Source organism: Chiloscyllium plagiosum, chromosome 13, assembly GCF_004010195.1.
Source record: "Chiloscyllium plagiosum isolate BGI_BamShark_2017 chromosome 13, ASM401019v2, whole genome shotgun sequence".
Lineage (NCBI taxonomy): Eukaryota > Metazoa > Chordata > Chondrichthyes > Orectolobiformes > Hemiscylliidae > Chiloscyllium > Chiloscyllium plagiosum.
Window position 1 is genome coordinate 45660802 of NC_057722.1, and position 19397 is coordinate 45680198.

At 39.7% G+C, this 19397-nt stretch overlaps 1 protein-coding gene across 1 annotated transcript in view; it reads right to left on the reverse strand.

Annotated features, from left to right (window-relative positions):
• xxylt1 (xyloside xylosyltransferase 1) overlaps positions 1-19397 on the reverse strand; it is a 172082-nt gene that overhangs the window by 49378 nt on the left and 103307 nt on the right. Inside the window, exon 3 of the mRNA XM_043702284.1 lies at positions 7991-8123. Within this exon, the coding sequence (XP_043558219.1) occupies positions 7991-8123 (133 nt within the window). The remainder of the gene's footprint in view (positions 1-7990; positions 8124-19397) is intronic.

The following is a 19397-nucleotide window of genomic DNA, read 5'->3' on the forward strand; positions in this document are numbered from 1 at the left end:
TACGTTTGCAGATTTTGTAATTTATAGATCACAAGCCAGTATCACAAAGTCACCTTTGCTCTCTCCTCTGCAATTTCTAGCCTGGTTATTTTAATTATTATATCAACAAATGGCATTTCTAATTTTTAATATACATACAAGTATTGAAGTGTTTATTATACTACAAGAAACCTATTCAAAAACACCACATGCAAAACCTGGAAAAAAGTGGCTTTTAGCCCAAACAAAGGTTCACTTTCATTTCTTTTTGCTTTCCTTTCGCTCCCTCCTTCACTATCATTATCAACATCAAGATGAACGCGAATGATGAATATTACTTTTACCCATTAGCTGTCATTGTCTGGAATGCAATTTCTAAGCGGGCGGTGGGAATAAATTCAATAGCAATTTTCAAAAGGGAATTGAATAAACATGTGAAAAGGAAAACTATGCAGGACAATGAAGACAGTGAAGTGGAATTTGATATCACTCTAAATGCTGTAAAATTCTGTAACTCTAAATTAATGGAAATGTATGATGATTGCAGGGGGACGATAAACAGTCAAAGAACCCAGAGATATGAAGGTGATTAAATCTGGTAGCTCCAGCTCCCAAACAGGCCTGAGCCAAATGGAAGTGATCAGGCTTAAGGACTCACTTGCGGGAGGTGGCTCTAGCTGGACATCCTTGGGCATGGTTCTCAACAATGAGGTGCAGTAGGGGCATGATTACCAGGCTCCCTTGAGATTGCTAATCAGGAAGCTAAAGGGAGACTAGTACTTGGAAAGGCAATCGGGGTGACTGAGGCTGAACGTTGCCTTGCAGGTATCTGGGAGAGTACTACTGCTCCTCCTCACCACAGGGAGTCACATACCTCGGCTGTCTCACTTCCCTTTCTGACCTTCTGGAAATCCTTGCAGCACCAGTTAGTTACAAATTAAGCTCCCAGTTGTGTAGTTATTGCCCAATTTAAGGATATTAATTGGTGCTCCACAGTCAGATGCTTTGATTTCTCCCATGTAAAATGATTGTGGGTAAGTTGGAATGGAGTTATATGGATCTCACTGTATAAATCCTCACCCACTGCTTTAGCTCCTGGTCATTGTAAGGAGGCCAATGTCAAGGTCTATGAATTTGTCACATTTTGAGACATTGAACAATTTGTTACAATTCTGAGCTGCAATCCACACTTTGGAAAATATATTGTTTTTACTTCTTAAAGTGAAAGACTTTATTCTTAGCTTTGGGTCATTCACCAGCCATTAAACTTTGCCTAATGTTATTTGCACTGCTGAACTATGTCAGGCTTTACCATTCTTATGGATCATCCTTTAATTAGGTAATAGTTCTGAAAGAATCTTAACTGGTCCCTTGAAGTAGCTAGAATTAGTACAGTTCCAACAACATTTAAGGAGCTTGGCACCATTCAGGACAAAGCAGCCTAATATTCCTCCAACCACTTACAACACTGGATTGCTTCACCACTGACACACAGTGGCAGAGGGGTGACCCATCTACAAGGTGCACTGCAGAAATTCACCAAAACTCACAACTTCTTTCATCTAGAAGGACAAGGGCAGTAGATACATGAAAATACCACCACCTGAAAGTTCACCACCAAGCCACTCACCATCTTGTCTTGAACTTATATCACTGTTCCTTCATTGTCATCACACAAAAGTCCTGGAAACCCTTTCCTAACAGCATTGTGGATGTCCCTACACATGGGCCAGAGCAATTTGAGTAGGGCAGTCCAGCACCACCTTCTTGTGAACAATTAGGATTGGGCAAAGAAACCCACACTGCTAACTGATACAGCAGCAAACCTGCATAGTTACTGCCTTTGCTGTTTGAATTCATGTATTGCTGGACATTGGAGTGCATCTGGGAAAATTAACAAACAGTGAAATTCGCAACTAATCTTAGAGGACCCTGTTTGGGAAAGGTCAAAGCACAGAGACAGATAAGTGAATAATTTTAAGTGCTGCCTTGGGGCCTTGCTGTAAGTCTGCAGTAGTGAGTAGAGTGGATTCTTTATTGATGATTTGGAGATGCCGGTGTTGGACTGGGGTGTACGACGTTAAATATCACACAACACCAGGTTTGGATATCTGTTCAGCATGGACAAGTTGGACCGATGGGTCTGTTTCTGTGCTGTACATCTCTATGACTCTATGGTTCCAATGTGTACTATGTCCTCCTGCTGGTCCTTCTCCCCTTTGAGAACATTCTGCACCTTCTCTGAGACACCCTTGATCCTGGCACCAGGGAAGCAACACACCATTCTGATTTTTCGCTGCTGGCCACAGAAACGTCTGTCTATGCCTCGGCCTAGAGAGTCCCCTAACACAATTAATCACCTGATGAAGGAGGGGCGCTCCGAAAGTTAGTGTGCTTTCAGTTAAACCTGTTGGACTATAACATGGTGTTGTGAGATTTTTAACTTTCTTTATTGATGATATGTTTTTTGAGATATGTCTCTTGATTAAACTTAAAAATATAAGCCATGAGTATTAAGTTAGCCTGGAGCAGTGTTTTGTAGAGGAATAAGAAAGTGCTATTTTCTGGGTCTGCAGATTGGAAGAAGCAATAATGGTCTTTAGTAGAGTGATATGCTTTTCTTGTTGGGTATGGGAGTTTAAGAAGAGTTTACGTGTTACTGAGGATTATATCTGCAATGAATGTCATTGGTTGTGAATCCTATCAGATCAAATGGAATGGTTGGAACGACAGAGGCAATGAGTAATTTACAAGAGCAAGGGTGTAATTGGATGGCAGTTATAGGAAGGGAGAAAAGTCACAGATACAGTTACATCGATGGGCTAATTCCAGGAAAAGTAAGAGAGATAGGCAGGTAGTGCAGGAGTCTTATCCCCAATTCAAACAAGTATGCTGTTTTGAAAATATAGGGGGTGATGAATTCTCAGGGGAATGTAGCAAGAACAGACAAGTTTCTGATATTGAGACTGGCTCTAATGCAATGAGGGGTATGTTGGGTTCCAAGTGATCGATTGCGTTAGGGGACTCTCTAGGCCGAGGCATAGACAGACTTTTCTGTGGACAGCACTGAAAAATCAGAATGGTGTGTTGCTTCCCTGGTGCCAGGATCAAGGGTGTTTCAGAGAGGGTGCAGAATGTTCTCAAAGGGGACAGGGGACAGGGACCAGCAGGAGGTCGTGGTACACATTGGAACCAATGACATAGAGTCATAGAGATGTACAGCACGGAAACAGACCCTTCGGTCCAACTCGTCCATGCTGGACAGATATCCAAGCCCAATCTAGTCCCACCTGCCAGCACCTGGCCCATATCCCTCCAAATCCGCCCTATTTGTATACCCATCTAGATGCCCCTTAAGTGTTGCAATTGTACCAGCCTCCATACCTCCTCTGGCAGCTCATTCCATTCACGTACCACCCTCTGCGTGAAAAGGTTGCCCCTTAAGTCTCTTTTATATCTTTCCCCTCTCACCCTAAACCTATGCCCACTAGTTCTGGACTCCCTCACCCCAGGGAAAAGACTTTGTCTATTTATCCTACCCATGCCCCTCATAATTTTGTAAACCTCTATAAGGTCACCCCTCAGCCTCCGACACTCCAGGGAAAACAGGCCCAATCTATTCAGCCTCTCCCTATAGCTCAAATCCTCCAACATCCTTGTAAATCTTTTCTGAACCCTGTCAAGTTTCACAACATCTTTGTGATAGGAAGGTGACCAGACTTGCATCAATATTCCAAAAGTGGCCTTACCAATGTCCTGTACAGTTGCAACATGACCTCCCAACTCCTGTACTCAATACTCTGACCAATAAAGGAAAGCATACCAAATGCCTTCTTCACTATCCTATCTACCTGCAACTCTATTTTCAAGGAGCTATGAACTTGAACCCTAAGGTCTCTTTGTTCATCAACACTCCCGAGTACCTTACCATGAAGTGTATAAGTCATGCTAAGACTTGCTTTCCCAAAATGCAACACCTCACATTTATCTAAATTAAACTCCATCTGCCACTCCTCAGCCCATTGGCCCATCTGATCAAGATCCCATTATAATTCAAGGTAACCTTCTTTGCTGTCCACTATACCTCCACTTTTGGTGTCATCTGCAAACTTACTAACTATACCTCTTATGCTCACATCCAAATCATTTATGTAAATGACAAAAAGTAGTGGACCCAGCAACTTGTGGCACTCCACTGGTCACAGGCCTCCAGTCTGAAAAACAACCCTCCACCACCACCCTCTGTCTTCCACCTTTGAGCCACTTCTGTATTCAAATGACTATTTCTCCCTCTATTCCATGAGATCTAACCTTGCTAACCAGTCTCCCATGGGGAACCTTGTTGAACACCTTACTGAAGTCTATATAGATCATGTCTACCACTCTGCCCTCATCAATCCTTTTTGTTACTTCTTCAAAATAATCAATCAAGTTTGTGAGACATGATTTCCCATGCACAAAGTCATGTTGACTATCCCTAATCAGTCCTTGCCTTTTCAAATACATGTACATCTTGCCCCTCAGGATTCCTTCCAACAACTTGCCCCCACTGATGTCAGGCTCATCGGACTATAGTTCCCTGGTTTGTCTTTACTACCCATCTTAAACAGTGGCACCACATTTGCCAACCTCAAGTCTTCCGGCACCTCACCTGTGACTATCGATGATACAAATATCTCAGCAACAGACCCAGCAATCACTTCTCTAGCTTCCCACAGAGTTCTTGGATACACCTGATCAGGTCCTGGAATCAGGTCCTGTGTGTGGAATGAGCTGCCAAGGGAAGTGGTGGAGGCTAATGCAATTGCAACATTTAACAGGCATCTGGATGGGTATATGAATAGGAAGGGTTGGAGGGATATGGGCCGGGTGCTGGCAGGTGGGACTAGATTGGGTTGGGATATCTGGTCGACATGGGCGAATTGGACCAAAGGGTCTATTTCAGTGCTGTACATCACTATGATTATCGAGAGACGGTATTTAATGCTGAGGCTTTACCTCAAGAAAATAACTAAATAACCCAGCTCAGCTCTGATGATACCTGAATTTAAATATTTAGCTTCATTGTATTTGATGGCTTTTTTAATAACTTAATATGTCTTAACCCATGGCTCTGTTCAGACTCTTACCTTGAAGTCAAAACGGTTGCAGGTTCAAGCCCCACTTAAGAACAAAAATCAAAAGACAGTACTGCACTCTCGGAGCAGCCATATTTCACATGAGGTATTAAAGCCGGACATGTCTCCCCTCTCCAGATCCAGGGTATATTTCCAGTAAAGGGCTGGGTAATCATCCCTTAACTGACATTACAAAACTGAGAACCTGATTCTTATCAGCTGTTTGTGTGAATTTTCTGTGTGCAAATTGGTTGTTGTATTTTCCAGAATATACCATACATACGCTTAATAAATCATTGATGCTATACTTTGGAATGTTCTGACGTTGAGAGAGGTGCTATATAATTGTGTGTCTTTTTTAAAGACATACCTCACTGAAACCTCCAATTCAATCTATTTCTTTACAATTGTAAACTACTCCAGATACCTGAATTCAAGTTAATTGCTTGAATGTCATTATTCTTTCATCATAAACACAGTACCATACAGATACCATACAGTGATGTGAAATCCTATAATTTCAAACCTACACATCTTTTTAAACTAATGCAAGACATCAGAGATAGCAGTCCCAAAAGTAAACTCAAGTAAAAATAAATTTACTTGAGAGACATGCTGAATCTTTGCAAAATGAAGTACCAAACACAGAAAACATCTAATGCTTCTGAGCACTATTCCAATAAACCCAGATTAGTCGACTGCCAATCTCATTTGTGTGAAAGGCACACAGAAATTATTATGCTTCCAGTTCCAAATCCTCTGCTTTAGCAACTCTTACATGTTTCACTTTCATCTGATTGATGAGATTCTGAAAAGTAAAATATCCCTAGCCACATTGCAATATGTACATTGCACTTAGTATAAAATGTTAGCTCTTTTTCATGATACGTTTTCATGGTACATTTCTTTATCACGATGCATTAGCATGAAGGATCACTCAGTACAACATAGTATGCAAATTTCTTGTCTCATAAGAATCACAAAAAAAATTAAAGTATGTTCAGGAAATGTTTCACACTTGCCCCATTATCCGGCTATTTGAAGAGACTTGGGCTGTCTCAATTTCCTTTTCTAAAACTGCCTCTGGAAATCAACATCTATGAAAAGCCCTGCAAAAGCACTGGAGACTTCATAATTCAGCAATCTCAAATGTCATTACATCAATGATTGCTACAGTATTGGATCTATTCTAAGATTTTGTGAAACTCGCAGTTCTAGCAGGATTTATAGCTATATGTGTCTTTTGCATATGTTTATTTGCTTTTCCTCTGGAACAATCTGGGATACCATATGTTGATTGACTGCCATTGATCCTTATTGATATTAGTCTAAACTTCTTATACCAGGTGAGGAAGGGCGGCTACTCAAAGTCTTCAGCAGAAGATACAGCTCGTTCAGGTTTATTACATAATACTTATTAGCAAGTTACATTAAACCTGAGACAAATGATGGTCTCTTAGGGATATCAGACTCAACATAAGCACAAATTTGCATTACTGGCACTGAAACAATCTGGTACATACTATGAGACTGTTCACTGCAATTTCAACACAGCTCTGAATGAACTGGAAACCCACCCACTGTTTCCAGTTCATTTTTGAAAGATTTACAGATTGATAATTAACATGCCTCCCATAGCCATCAAATGCTGAGGTGGGACTTCAACTCAGAGCTTCTGGCCCAGAGGAAGAGAAGCATCACAAGGTGTCCACTGCACACAGTGAGACAATAAGGAAGAATAGACTGCAGACTGGGCATGGGACAAGGATAGCACAGGTGCCAGCTCGATGGATAGTGAGGTTGTTGCAGGCTCAGCTGTAGAGGACTCGGAGGATGATTCAAAGAGGTGGCCTACAAAAGAAGGCTGACAGGTATGCATGATGAAATGGTTGTGTATTACCACACCTACCTGAAGGCCTGTGATTAGGCAAAGAAGCATGGAGGAGCCCAGAACTAAACTTCACACAGATTGTGGAACCTGTCCTGCCCATTGTAGAAGCAGGGACAAAAAACTATTAATGTACATATGGTTCCAACCATGCTGTAGGTTTTGATGCCATCCAGTGTCTGGGACCTATAATTGAAGCTCAGACTGAAGTAATGCAAGGCCAGCTTGCTGTCATACAAACTCTGGATAGCAGCAGTCAAAGAGACTTGCAAGGCTACTCCAGCAATTTGTTCTCCACAACATTACTGGGATAGCAGAGATGCTACCTGGAGTGTGTCAGTAGCTCTTTGAAGCAGAAACCTATCTTCTCTTTGAGTGCTGAAATTCATCTTCTCATGACCATGAACTTAAAGCAACTAGCACCAGGGTATGGGTGCGTGCTGAACTCCATTTTGGGTGCACTTGTGGTACTGAAATCTGGGCATCATAGAGCTCTGCTGCACACACAATATCTTTAAATATACTAAAGATTTTAATTTAGTTCATCAATCAGAATCCAATTACTTTTTCTAAAGACGATCTTATCAGACAAAGATGTAAGAATTTATGTTTCCTATATGTTAAGAGCAACTCCTTAATAAGTAACTACAATTTTTATACTTAATTTTCAAGAATTACTTCCATGCTATAATACTGCTTTATAAATGGCTTATGTTTGGGCAGCTGGATAGAAAAATATATTGACATATTGAATGAAAACTATAAGATGCCAGCTGTAAGACTCATTCAGAAAATAAAATCTAAAATGACAATTCTAACCATGATTTCTTATGCCAAAATCTCTGAAATTATATATTTAAGTTGTATTTAGAATTCAGCAGAAAGAAACTGCAAATGGCAATCAGACCCTCACCACAGACCTTGTATTTGTAATAACTTCTTAGGTCTACATTCTTCATTTTTGTTTCTGGCTTGGCTTTTAGGGCTATTGCAGTGATTTTAATACCTGTAAACAGGCTGCATTTCTCTGGCGATCCCTATCACAGCTCCTGGCTGGAACATCTCAAACTCCCCAAACAGACTCCTGATGTTAGACATGTACTTCAAATCCAGGTCCAACTGCACAATACGAGTCATTTCTGCAAAACAAAAGGAGGAAAAATTAGGTCACACATAGGTCACTGGAAACAGACAGGATGTATTATATCCAACATTCATTCAAAGGCACCGTTTGGTCTCTGAAAAGAAAAGTTCACTTTAGTTAACAACATAGACAACCAAAAAAAAATCTAAATACGTGGTAGAAAAACAGGAGAGTTAGCTAGAGTTACTATAAACTTTACAGTGCCACATTGAGGAAGAAGCAGAGGGGCTTTGAAAGCTTGTGGTTTCAAATAAACCTGTTGGACTATAATCCACTGTCATGTGATTTTTGACATATGACATTGTGATTTTAATTTTCATGTCAGGTTTTATTAACAGTAACCCATTAAATATATATGTGATCACAGATAAAATGTTATTGTGTTAGTCTTCTTCCCTGTTATACATTGTGCATTCAGTCAGTCAGCGATGTGCATATAATATATAACATCAGCAAATACAGAAACCAAGTTATGTGTATAAGTCTGCGATATTGCAGCTGTGTAAATATCTATTGTTAATAAACTTCAAGATATCTATTTCAATAAGAAAACTCTCTGGTATATATTATGTAGACTAACATATTGAAAAATGCAAATCACATTATAGTGACTGTATGTGGCACTAAAAGCTAGATGGGACAGCTAGTTAATGACAGTAAAAGGATATTAAAGGCTAAAGAGATAACAGCAGTATGGCAGCAGTATAGTATTTTTCCTAACAGTCATCCAATTATCTATCCAAGTTCAGAGCTGAAGCTACACCTACAATCAAAATTAAAATCCTACAATCAAAGCTAAAGTGCTCCAACCAAACCTGAAGGTTACAGATCTACAGTATACTGAATCATGGAGTACTCCTCACTATTACAAAAAGGAAAGGCAGTTTACAAAGGACAAAGTGGATCAGACCTAAAAATAAACTTTTAAATGGTACTGAGAGGAAAGCTCTAACGTATTACACCAGATAAACAAACAAATTTTAAAATGTTCCATTTTATTAAAAAGCTCACCAATTCACAGTCATTTTGCCCCTTTGTAAAAGCATGAAAACAAAGATTCATCACAACTCATTCTTTTTAGGCATGAACAGCATCTAGTGACGCAAGTCTGCAACTTTTAAAGGAGAAACAGCAGGTAATAAATGAAAGAAGGAAGGAAATAAGAAACAAAGGAAAACAAAACACCTCAGATATAAATATGGACATAGTCTCAGGGTAATTGATCGTTCAGGTCTGAGAAGAGGAGAAATTTCTTCACTTAATGGGTTGTTAATCTCTGGAATTCTCTACTTCAGAGCGTTGTGAATACTCCATCACTGAACATAATAATGTTGGAATTGATAGACATTTGGTCTCTCAGAAAATCCAGGAAATTGGGCACAAGCAGGACAATGAAGCCCAAACCAAGATCACATTGAATGGAGATGCAGGCTCAAAGGGTCTTATCATCTTTATCGACTTTTTTGTGCTCTTGTTCATTGTTGTTTACAAATCCCTCCATTATTTTACCCATTTCACAATTCTGTAATATTCTCCAATCCCACAGCCTTTAGGAATTTTTAAAGTCTTCCGATTACGGCCTTTTGTGCATTCCCAATTTTAACTGCTCCATTGAAAGCCAAACCCTAAGCTCTGGAATATTCCCCTCAAACTATAGTCACTACCTTTCTATCACATATGCCTCTTTCGAGATATTCCATTAAACTAATGCTTGGACTAAATAGAAGTCAACATGCTAAATTATTCTCTTCAGAACTAATTCCTGTTGCTTGAAAGAATTGCCATGGAAGACCTAGCTTTAAAACAAAAAGCTGATTGATTTTCATAGAGACGAGAAGGGGACATTGTAATATTGGATGAGGTAACAGAATTCTCTGGTATATATAGAAAAAACTGAGTCAGAAACTTATTTTATATTAGCAGTGGATCAAACCCGCATTTCCAGATTTCATGCGATTTAATCCAAATGACTAGACAAAATCAAGTTATGCAGTAATTGATGAAGTATTTACTAAGTTGGGCTTTTGGGCATTTGTCCAAATAATTTTAACAGCAAGGTTTTTAAGTTTTCCTTGATACACAGGATATTGATCCACAAAATCTAACTTCATTGCATGTTTCAAACCTTCCTATTTTTGTTTATTAAAAGGAATAAAGGGCACACTTATACTTGGAAAATAAAGAACTAAACAAGCTAAACAACAAAGTCTGAGTATATAGATGCATAAGTCTTTAGACGTAGCTATCCAAGTTGAAAAGACAATAGAGAGTGTAAATAAGGTATTGAGATCCTTTTCAGAGAAAAAGAGTGCAAAATGAGGTATTATAATTTTTAATTAGATAAGCCATGATATCAGTGAAGGGCTGAAAGAACTATTTCTGCCACTATGCCTAGGTCCAGTTGGGATAAGAGGACTATGCTTTTCCTGTCCATTCTACGTAATTTAACACTCAAATTATCTTTACGGTCTCAGTTAATAGTTGAAGATAAATTTCCAAATTTTAACATTTGATTGGAAATGTTTACAAAAAGTGTTTCAATGCTTTACTACAGATTTTTAGCAGGACATATTGTGTATGCAGACAGATCCATTTTTTAAAGGCTTCAATAAATGATTATTAGTAAAGTAAATATCAATGGTGGAATAATGTTTTCCATAAAACTTTAATCTATTTCTTTGATTGAATAAAGTGGAAATTAAGTAAAAGGACTGAAATAACCTCCAATTGTCACTACAATCTTATATATGCATTTGATCTTTAGAGTTAATTTCAACGTGTTTCAACACATCACAATTCATATTGCAAAATGTTACATCAATGGAAATGTATTTTCAAATCCTGAAGCACATTAAACATGAGGCTCATATGCACTGTGGCCAACATTTGTTTTCATTTAATTTTATTTTAAAATATTCGGGTTTGTTATGCAGTAAAGGATTGCATAAGTAATATCTTGTAAATGTTAAACTACAGAAAAAATAAAAAGTCACTTTTGTTGTACAAAAGCTTAGGTATAAAACATTTAATCAAGACCAGAAGTTACCGGAATACATTAGAAATCAATTAATGATGTAATGCCTAAGACACCTTGTACAAAATATTGAGAGTCAAAAGTGAATGCCGAATTAGTGTGTGAAGTGCATGACCATATTGTATTTCACCTCAGGGGACTCTTACTGTGATGTTTATTGGAAACAATTCAATTGTTTCATTAAGCACTCATCTGGAATCACAAATAAAAACTTTCGTGCAGCATGCTCCATTTGAGTATAAATTTCAACCAAGGTCATATTTTTAAAAAATAAAATCAGCTGTTAATCATTGCCATCTGCATTCACTTTATTTAGTTATTTATCAGTTATTTTTTCTTCCCCTGTTCTTGTACTCTCATACAGCGTACCCACATGCAATAGAAACATTTCAAAAGGAAACGTGTTTTTCTTGAGGGCTGCACTAGTTGCTCTTACAGAGGACGATGCAGATTATACTCAATGACAGAATTAAGCAGATCATTCATCTGCTCTGAGGATTATGGATAAAGGATGATGTAACATGGACTGACCACACGGCATAATCCGTTGCTCCCGATGTGGTCTCCTCTACACTGGGGAGATTTGACACTTACTCTCAGAGTGCTTCACAGAACATCTCTGGGACACCCACACCAATCAACCCCACCGCCCCATGTCCGAACATTTCAACTCGCCCTCCCACTCTGCTGAGGACATGCAGGTCCTCGCCTCCTCCATCGCCACATTCTGCCACCCGATGCCTGGAGGAGGAGGGCTTCACCTTCTGCCTCAGAACCCTTCAACCCCATGGCATCAATGTAGACTTCACGAGTTTCCTCATTTCCCCTCCCCCCACCTTACCCCAGTTCCAACCTTCCAGCTCAGGATCGTCCTAATGATTTACCCCACTTGTCAATCTTCCCTCCCACCTATGCGCGCCACCTTCCTCTCCAACCTATCATCTTTACCCCCACCCTCCATCCACCTATTGCACTCAACTACCTTCTCCTCAGCCCCACCCCTTCCCATTCATCTCTCCACTCCCCGAGGCTTCCAGCCTCTTTCCTGATGAAGGGCTTTTGCCCGAAACATCGATTTTCCTGCTTCTCGGATGCTGCCTGACCTGCTGGGTTTTTCCAGCACTACTCTAATCTTGACTCTAATCTTTAACATTTGCAGTCCTCACTTTCATCAGCATAACAACATCATCCTGTGATAGCTGACGCTTGCAATCACAAGTGTACTGCCTTATAACTTCTGTTGTATAAGCTAACAGGTCTGAAAGGGTTAATATTTATGTTACTTTGGCTCCACCCATTCTATTAATATCACATACAGACTGCGGGTGGAGACAAGGAGCTCTCCTCGAGTTTTGGAGACAGGGAATTCTACTCTAGCTTAAGAGAGAGCAGTGTACTTTGAGGTTGCACCCATTGCTATCATGTTATTTTGTTATCTAAGAACAGCCTCTTTTGTCAATATTCTATAATGGTGTACCATCCACCTGGAGTCACTCGATAAGGCCAACACTAAACAAAAAAAAGGAGGATTGGTGGCAACAAACTACCTCAAACAACAATGACCCTGCAGCAAATACTGATAGAGGTGGCAAATATTACAAGGTGCCAACAAAAGTTCATTGTCTCCAGATACCTACTCTTGTCTCGCATTACTCATTCGTGGGATGTGGATGTCAGTTGCTAAACCAACATTTATTGCCCATTCCTAATTCCCCTTGACCTAAGTGGCTTGCTAGACCATTTAAGATTGTCTTGGGTTTGGAGTCACTGTAGGCCAGACTAAGTAGTAATGGCAGATTTTCTTTCCTGAAGAACATTAATGAACACATCAGCAATGGCTAGGTGATCACTATTTAATGATTAGCTTTTAATCCCAGATTTTTATTGAATTCAACTTTCGCCACCAGCCATGATGGGTTTCAAACTCTTGGCCCAAAACATTAGTTTGGGGTATCTGAATTACTCATCTAGTGACATTACCTCCACACAACCATCTCCACACCTTGATTTGATTTATTGTTGTCGCACGTACTGAAATGCAGTGGAAAAATGTTGTTTTGCATGCTCTACAGGCAGACCGTACCATACAAAGTTCATCAGGGTAGCAGAACAGAGTGCAGAATACAGTGTAACAGCCACAGAGAAGGTGCAGAGAGAGTTCAACATTACCATTTGAGAGGTCCATTCAAAGGTGTGGTAACAGCAGGGAAGAAACTGTTCTTGAATCTGTACGCACGTGATTCAAACTTTCATATTTTCTGCCTGATGAAACAGGGTGGAAGAAAGTATAACTATGATGGGAGGGATCTTTAATAATGTTGGTTGCTTTCCCATGGTTGGTTCACCAAGAGCAATTAATTTTTTTAAAAAATCAGCCTACAAAGCCAGATGGCGTTGACAACACTATTTGAAGTTCTTCTTTGTGTGAGCTACCCAACAATGAAGATTTAATTGTAATGAGTTCATTTCGTATTCTATATAAAAAATGACTGTAATGGCCGATCCTTAACCCACATCCCCAGAACGGCCACGTGCGAAATGCAAACAGGTAACAGATATAGCACGAAAGAGTTTCAAATTTATTTTGCAATTGCAACATGGTGGATATTTTAGCAGAAAAAATAACAAAAATGGTATTAGAACTCAGAAACAAAACTGCTTAAGTAGAAATGTGCATTTAGTAGTCAGCCTGAAATAGTTAAAATAATTAGGTTTTTTGCTAAGTTACACATCACACAACGCCAGGTTATAGTCCAACAGGTTTATTTGAAAGCATTATCTTTCGGAGTGCTGCTCCTTCATCAGGGGTTGTGGAGTATAAGCCTGTATGTTTAATTTTACTGAAAACTGCTTAATGTTTCAATTTTTGAGAAACAAATCAGCAGAATCATTATTCTTAGGTGCTGGTAATTGTGCCCAGCCTGAAAGTGAGTCATGGTGCAATACTGGAAGAGCAAATGGCTAGATAACGAAACCAAAGGGCATATTACAACTTGTTTTAAGATTTCAGTTAATTTTGCTTAATTCAGATGCTTTCTGAAATGTAAAACTTAATCAGCTTGTGGTAGTAGATGTTACTTTAGTGAACAATCCTATGGCTCAACAGTCTGATAGAGATGACCTGGAACTGTCGAGGCTGAGATAAGGAAGAGGTATATAAAGGCCTGGTTGATTAAGGGCAGAAGGCACATGCATTGACACAAGAAGCTGGGGCGGCACAGTGGCTTAATGCCTCAGTGCCAGGGATTCAGGTTCAATTCCAGCCTCCGCTGACTGTCCGTGTGGAGTTTGCACATTTTTCTTGTGTCTACCTGGGTTTCCTCCAGGTGCTCTGGTTTTCTCTCATAGATGTGCACATCCAGACTGTCCCAAAATATTTTAAGAAGGTAGCCTAGAGCCTGTTTTTTTAAATTTTAAATGCAAATGTAAAGTATTGTGTTCCAGATGGAACTCGACTGGTCAAACTACTCAACATTAAGCAAAGCGATTTATTCAAAAACTATAGTTAAAATATAACCAAAGAAAGAAGAAGTTAGAATAACAACTCTATTGAAAACATAACAGAATAATATCCAGTAACTATTACTAATTAATTGTTCCAACATAGTAACATCTCAAACATACCCCCTTGGCAAAAAGGCAAATTTAAAAGTCAGATTTTCTCACAGGCAGCGCCTGCAGTAAGAAGAAAAACTCCAGTTTCTAGCTGTATATGAGAGAGGGGGGACAAACATAGCTTCTACTTCTTCAAAACTCCGGGAGCTTCTGCTGAATCTAAAAGCTATAAACAAAACTAGAAATCTTGGTCTGTGAGCGTTGACCACACCCATCAAATTGCTTTTATTGTTCTAACTTTAGGGAAAAAACCCAAGGCCTCACAAGCTATTTACATGACAACAGACTGCTCAGTACCTCTTGTTCAATCTCGCTCTTAAAAGAAACTAGAACAAAATACACCTCTTTAAGCCACTGCACGTCACAAGGTGGATTGGCCGAAATAAATTGTCCATAGTGTCCAGGGTTGTGCAGGCTAGGTGGATTACCCATGGGAAATGCAGGGTTACGGGGACAGACTGGGGAGAGGGGTAGTTGGGTCTACATGGGATGTACTTCAGAGGAATGGCATGGACATAGTGGGCTGAATGGCCTCCTTCCACACTGTAGAGATTCTATAATTTTAAGCTAATTGCATGTGGATAACATCGGGATGGAATTTTACACCATGGTTTAGACAAATAACTCAATATAGTATAATAAAGGCAACCTATATAGAACAATAAGACTCATTAGTAATATACATCAAACCCTCAAACAAACGGTATAGAAGTCAGAGATTTTGAGAAGCCTAATGTAGTACATGATGGAAAGGATCTCTTGAGGGTAGATCCTTGCTAGTATCCTTGGGTAGTTTATAGAGTCATGGGTTTTATGTCTATGCTGTATAACTCGAACACATGTGACACCTTAAATGCAATATATCTGCAAAATTGGTCACAACTGATCCTTAATAATTAGGTAATTGACAACAAGAAAAAAAAAGTTAAACTAAAATATCAAAAATTCAGTGAGCTTGGAATCGCCAGTGATCCACATTAATTCACTGATAATCTTTCATTGAGATTGTTTGATCTGGACAACGGTTTCAGGATATTCAGAATGTATCAATGGGAAAACTTCAATCAGATCTTAATCAAGTAAACTTTCAGGCAGGAAGCTCACCACTGAAATGATAAAGCCCAATCCACTGAAACCTTAAATGTCTTCAAAATAATTAAATAGAAAAACTTTTATCTGTTTCATGCGACATAAGTTTACTGTTATTAAAAATGTTTTCATTACCAACACCATAACTTGTGGAATTTCATAAATAGGAATGGGGAACAGAATATTTAAGATCAATATTCGAAAGGGATTTTAACCCACCTACTACAAAGAAGGCAGCAGAATAATTGCTAAGATGTTAGCACAAGGTACAAGTCAAATTGATGCATGTGCCTAATTTACTGCTGGCAGTGCTCAGGCAGTTGTTGTTGGAAGCTGGCTAATTTGGAATGCAGGACATCAAAAAGAGCATTTAAAGCCAGAATGCACTTTTTACATAGGGCTCTTGTGGAGCAGTGGTAAAGATCCTAACTCTGAGCCAGGAGGACTGGGGTCAAGTCCCACCTGCTCCTGAAGTGCGCCATAACATATCTGAACAAGCTGATTAAAAAATATCTTGACTATTAAGTTTAGGATTACATGGTGAATAGTGGTGGAAAGGACTGTGCATCTTTTAATAGCACTCTTGTGGTGCAATGTAAATGCCAGGAAGCTTGGGTTAAAATATCGTTCAAAGTCAAAACTGCGGAGGTGATAGCATAGTGGTATTATCACTAGACTATTAATCCAGAGATTCTGATAATGTTCTGGAGAACCAGGTTCAAATTCCATGATGACAGATGGCGGGATTTGAATTCAATACAATGAGGTTATAGTCATAGAGATTTACAGCATGGAAACAGACCCTTCGGTCCAATGCGTCCATGCCAACCAGATATCCTAACCTAATCTTGTCCCATTTGCCAGAACTTGGCTCATATCCCTCTAAACCCTTCCTATTCATATACCCATCCAGATGCCTTTTAAATGCTGCAATTGTACCAGCCTCACCACTGCCTCTGGAGCTCATTCCATACACGCACCATCCTCTGTGTGAATACAAAACTGCCCCTTAGGTACCTTTTATGTGTTTCCCCTCACACCCTAAACCTATGCCCCTGTTCTGGTCTCTCCCACCCCAGGGAAAAAACTTTGTATATTTATCCTATCCATACCCCTCATGATTTTATAAATGCCTATAAGGTCACCACTCAGCCGCCAATGCTCCAGGGAAAACAGTCCCAAGCCTGTTCGGCCTCTCCCTAAGCTCAAATCCTCCAACTCTGGCAACTTCCTTGTCAATCTTTTCTGAACTCGTGCAAGTTTCACAACATCCTTCCAATACGAAGGAGACCAGAATTGCACGCAATATTCCAAAAGTGGCCTAACCAATGTCCTGTACAGCCCAACATGATCAATAAAGGAAAGCATACCAAACACCTTCGTCACTGTCCTATCTACAGTACCTGCAACTCTGCGTTCAAGGGATTATGAACCTGCACTCCAAGGTCTTTTTGTTCAGCAATACCTCCTAGGTCCTTACCATTAAATCTATAAGTTCTACTAAGATTTGCTTTCCCAAAATGTAGCACCTCGCATTTATCTGAATTAAACTCTATCTGCCAATCCTCAGCCCATTGACCCATGTGATCAAGATCCCGTTGTAATCTGAGGTAACCCTCTTCGCTGTCCACTACATCTCCAATTTTGGTGTCACTTGCAAACTTACTAACTATACCTCCTATGTTCACATCCAAATCATTTATATAAATGATGAAAAGCAGTGGACCGAGCACCAATCCTTATGGCACACCACTGGTCACAGGCCCCCAGTCTGAAAAGTAACTCTCTACTATCACTCTCTGTCTTCTACCTTTGAGCCAGTTCTGTATCCAAATGGCTAGTTCTCCCTGTATTCCATGAGATCTAACCTTGTGAACCAGTCTCCCATGAGGAACCTTGTCGAACGCCTTACAGAACTTATATAGATCACCTCCACCGCTCTGCCCTCATTAATCCTCTTTTGTTACTTCTTCAAAAAACTCAATCAAGTTCATGAGACATGATTGACAGTCTAATGACCATGAAATAGGTGCTGATTGTCAGAAAAACTCATCCCCTTTAGGGAAGGAAATCTTAACTAGTCTGGTCCACATGTGACTCCAGATCCACAGCAATGTGGTTGCATCTCAAAAGAAATTAACACTGGCCTTGCCAGCTACATCCACATCCCATTAATGAATTAAAATTAGCTTTTTTTAAAAATGTTCCATTTGCTCCAGAGGCATGTAGTAACATCTCTGGGCAGACTGATTAGAGAATAGGCTGTTTTCAATTACTGCTGTTATGAAAATGGCAGCCAAAACAATACTAAAAGAACATCCTGTTTTTCAGATAATCCATTGGAGTTCCTTTTGTGAGTTAGTCCAGGCAAATCCAAATATCCTGAGGGCAGTGCCCTGATGTGGAAAAGCAAATTAAAGTAAGGATAATTGTTTCCAGGACCTGGAGCCATCATGGTTCAATTCCCTTCATTCCTCACTCGCTCCTTCTATAGTTTCAATGGTTGCAAGCCTTAGATCCTCCATTTCTAAGCATTCAGGTCCAATCATAGCAGCGTACTTAACGGAATCCTGTTACATTGCAAACTGCACATCATGCACCTACTACAGTCTTCACAATTACTGTCCCCATTACCCTGTGCATCTGCAATGTTCCACACACTATCCTTGCTGTTCGAGACATGATATGCATATCGACATAACCAATGCATGGGATACACACTAATACACTTTTTCTTTGTTACAGTACAAACACACAATCACAGGGAGCAGATGATGGGGTCACCAGCCTTAAGTGTCCTGTGGTAACTGGAAGAGGATGTTTTGGAACTAGGTGCTGTGGAGCATCAGGAATGATGGAGCTTGAAAGATTGGTGTACATATTCCACAAGGTATATGACCACCATATCCTCCTTTACTCTTCTCATTGAACTCTGTCCCTTACATACCCTGCATGACAAAGTAGGCGTGCTTTGAGCTGACACCCATCTATTCTTTGCCATTGAGTCCTCCATTTCTTTTCTTACCAAATCAAACAGAAATACAGGGACAAGGTACAGGACAGGAGCAGGAGAACAGACCTTTTCAAGATGTAACTTGCAAGGAGATCTCAGCTATCTGTAAGAATAATAGGGTGGTTATGGTAGGGGATTTTAATTTTCCAAACATAGACTGGAACTGCCATAGTATTAAGGGTTTAGATGGAGAGGAATTTGTTAAGTGTGTACAAGACAATTTTCTGATTCAGTATGTGGATGGACCTACTAGAGAAGGTGAAAAACTTGACCTACTCTTGGGAAATAAGGCAGGACAGGTGACTGAGGTGTCAGTGGGGGAGCACTTTGGGGCCAGCAACCATAATTCTATTAGATTTAAAATAGTGATGGAAAAGGATCGACCAGATCTAAAAATTGAAGTTCTAAATTGGAGAAAAGCCAATTTTGACAGTATTAGGCAAGAACTTCCGAAAGCTGACTGGGGGCAGATGTTCGCAGGTAAAGGGACGGCTGGAAAATGGGAAGCCTTCAGAAAT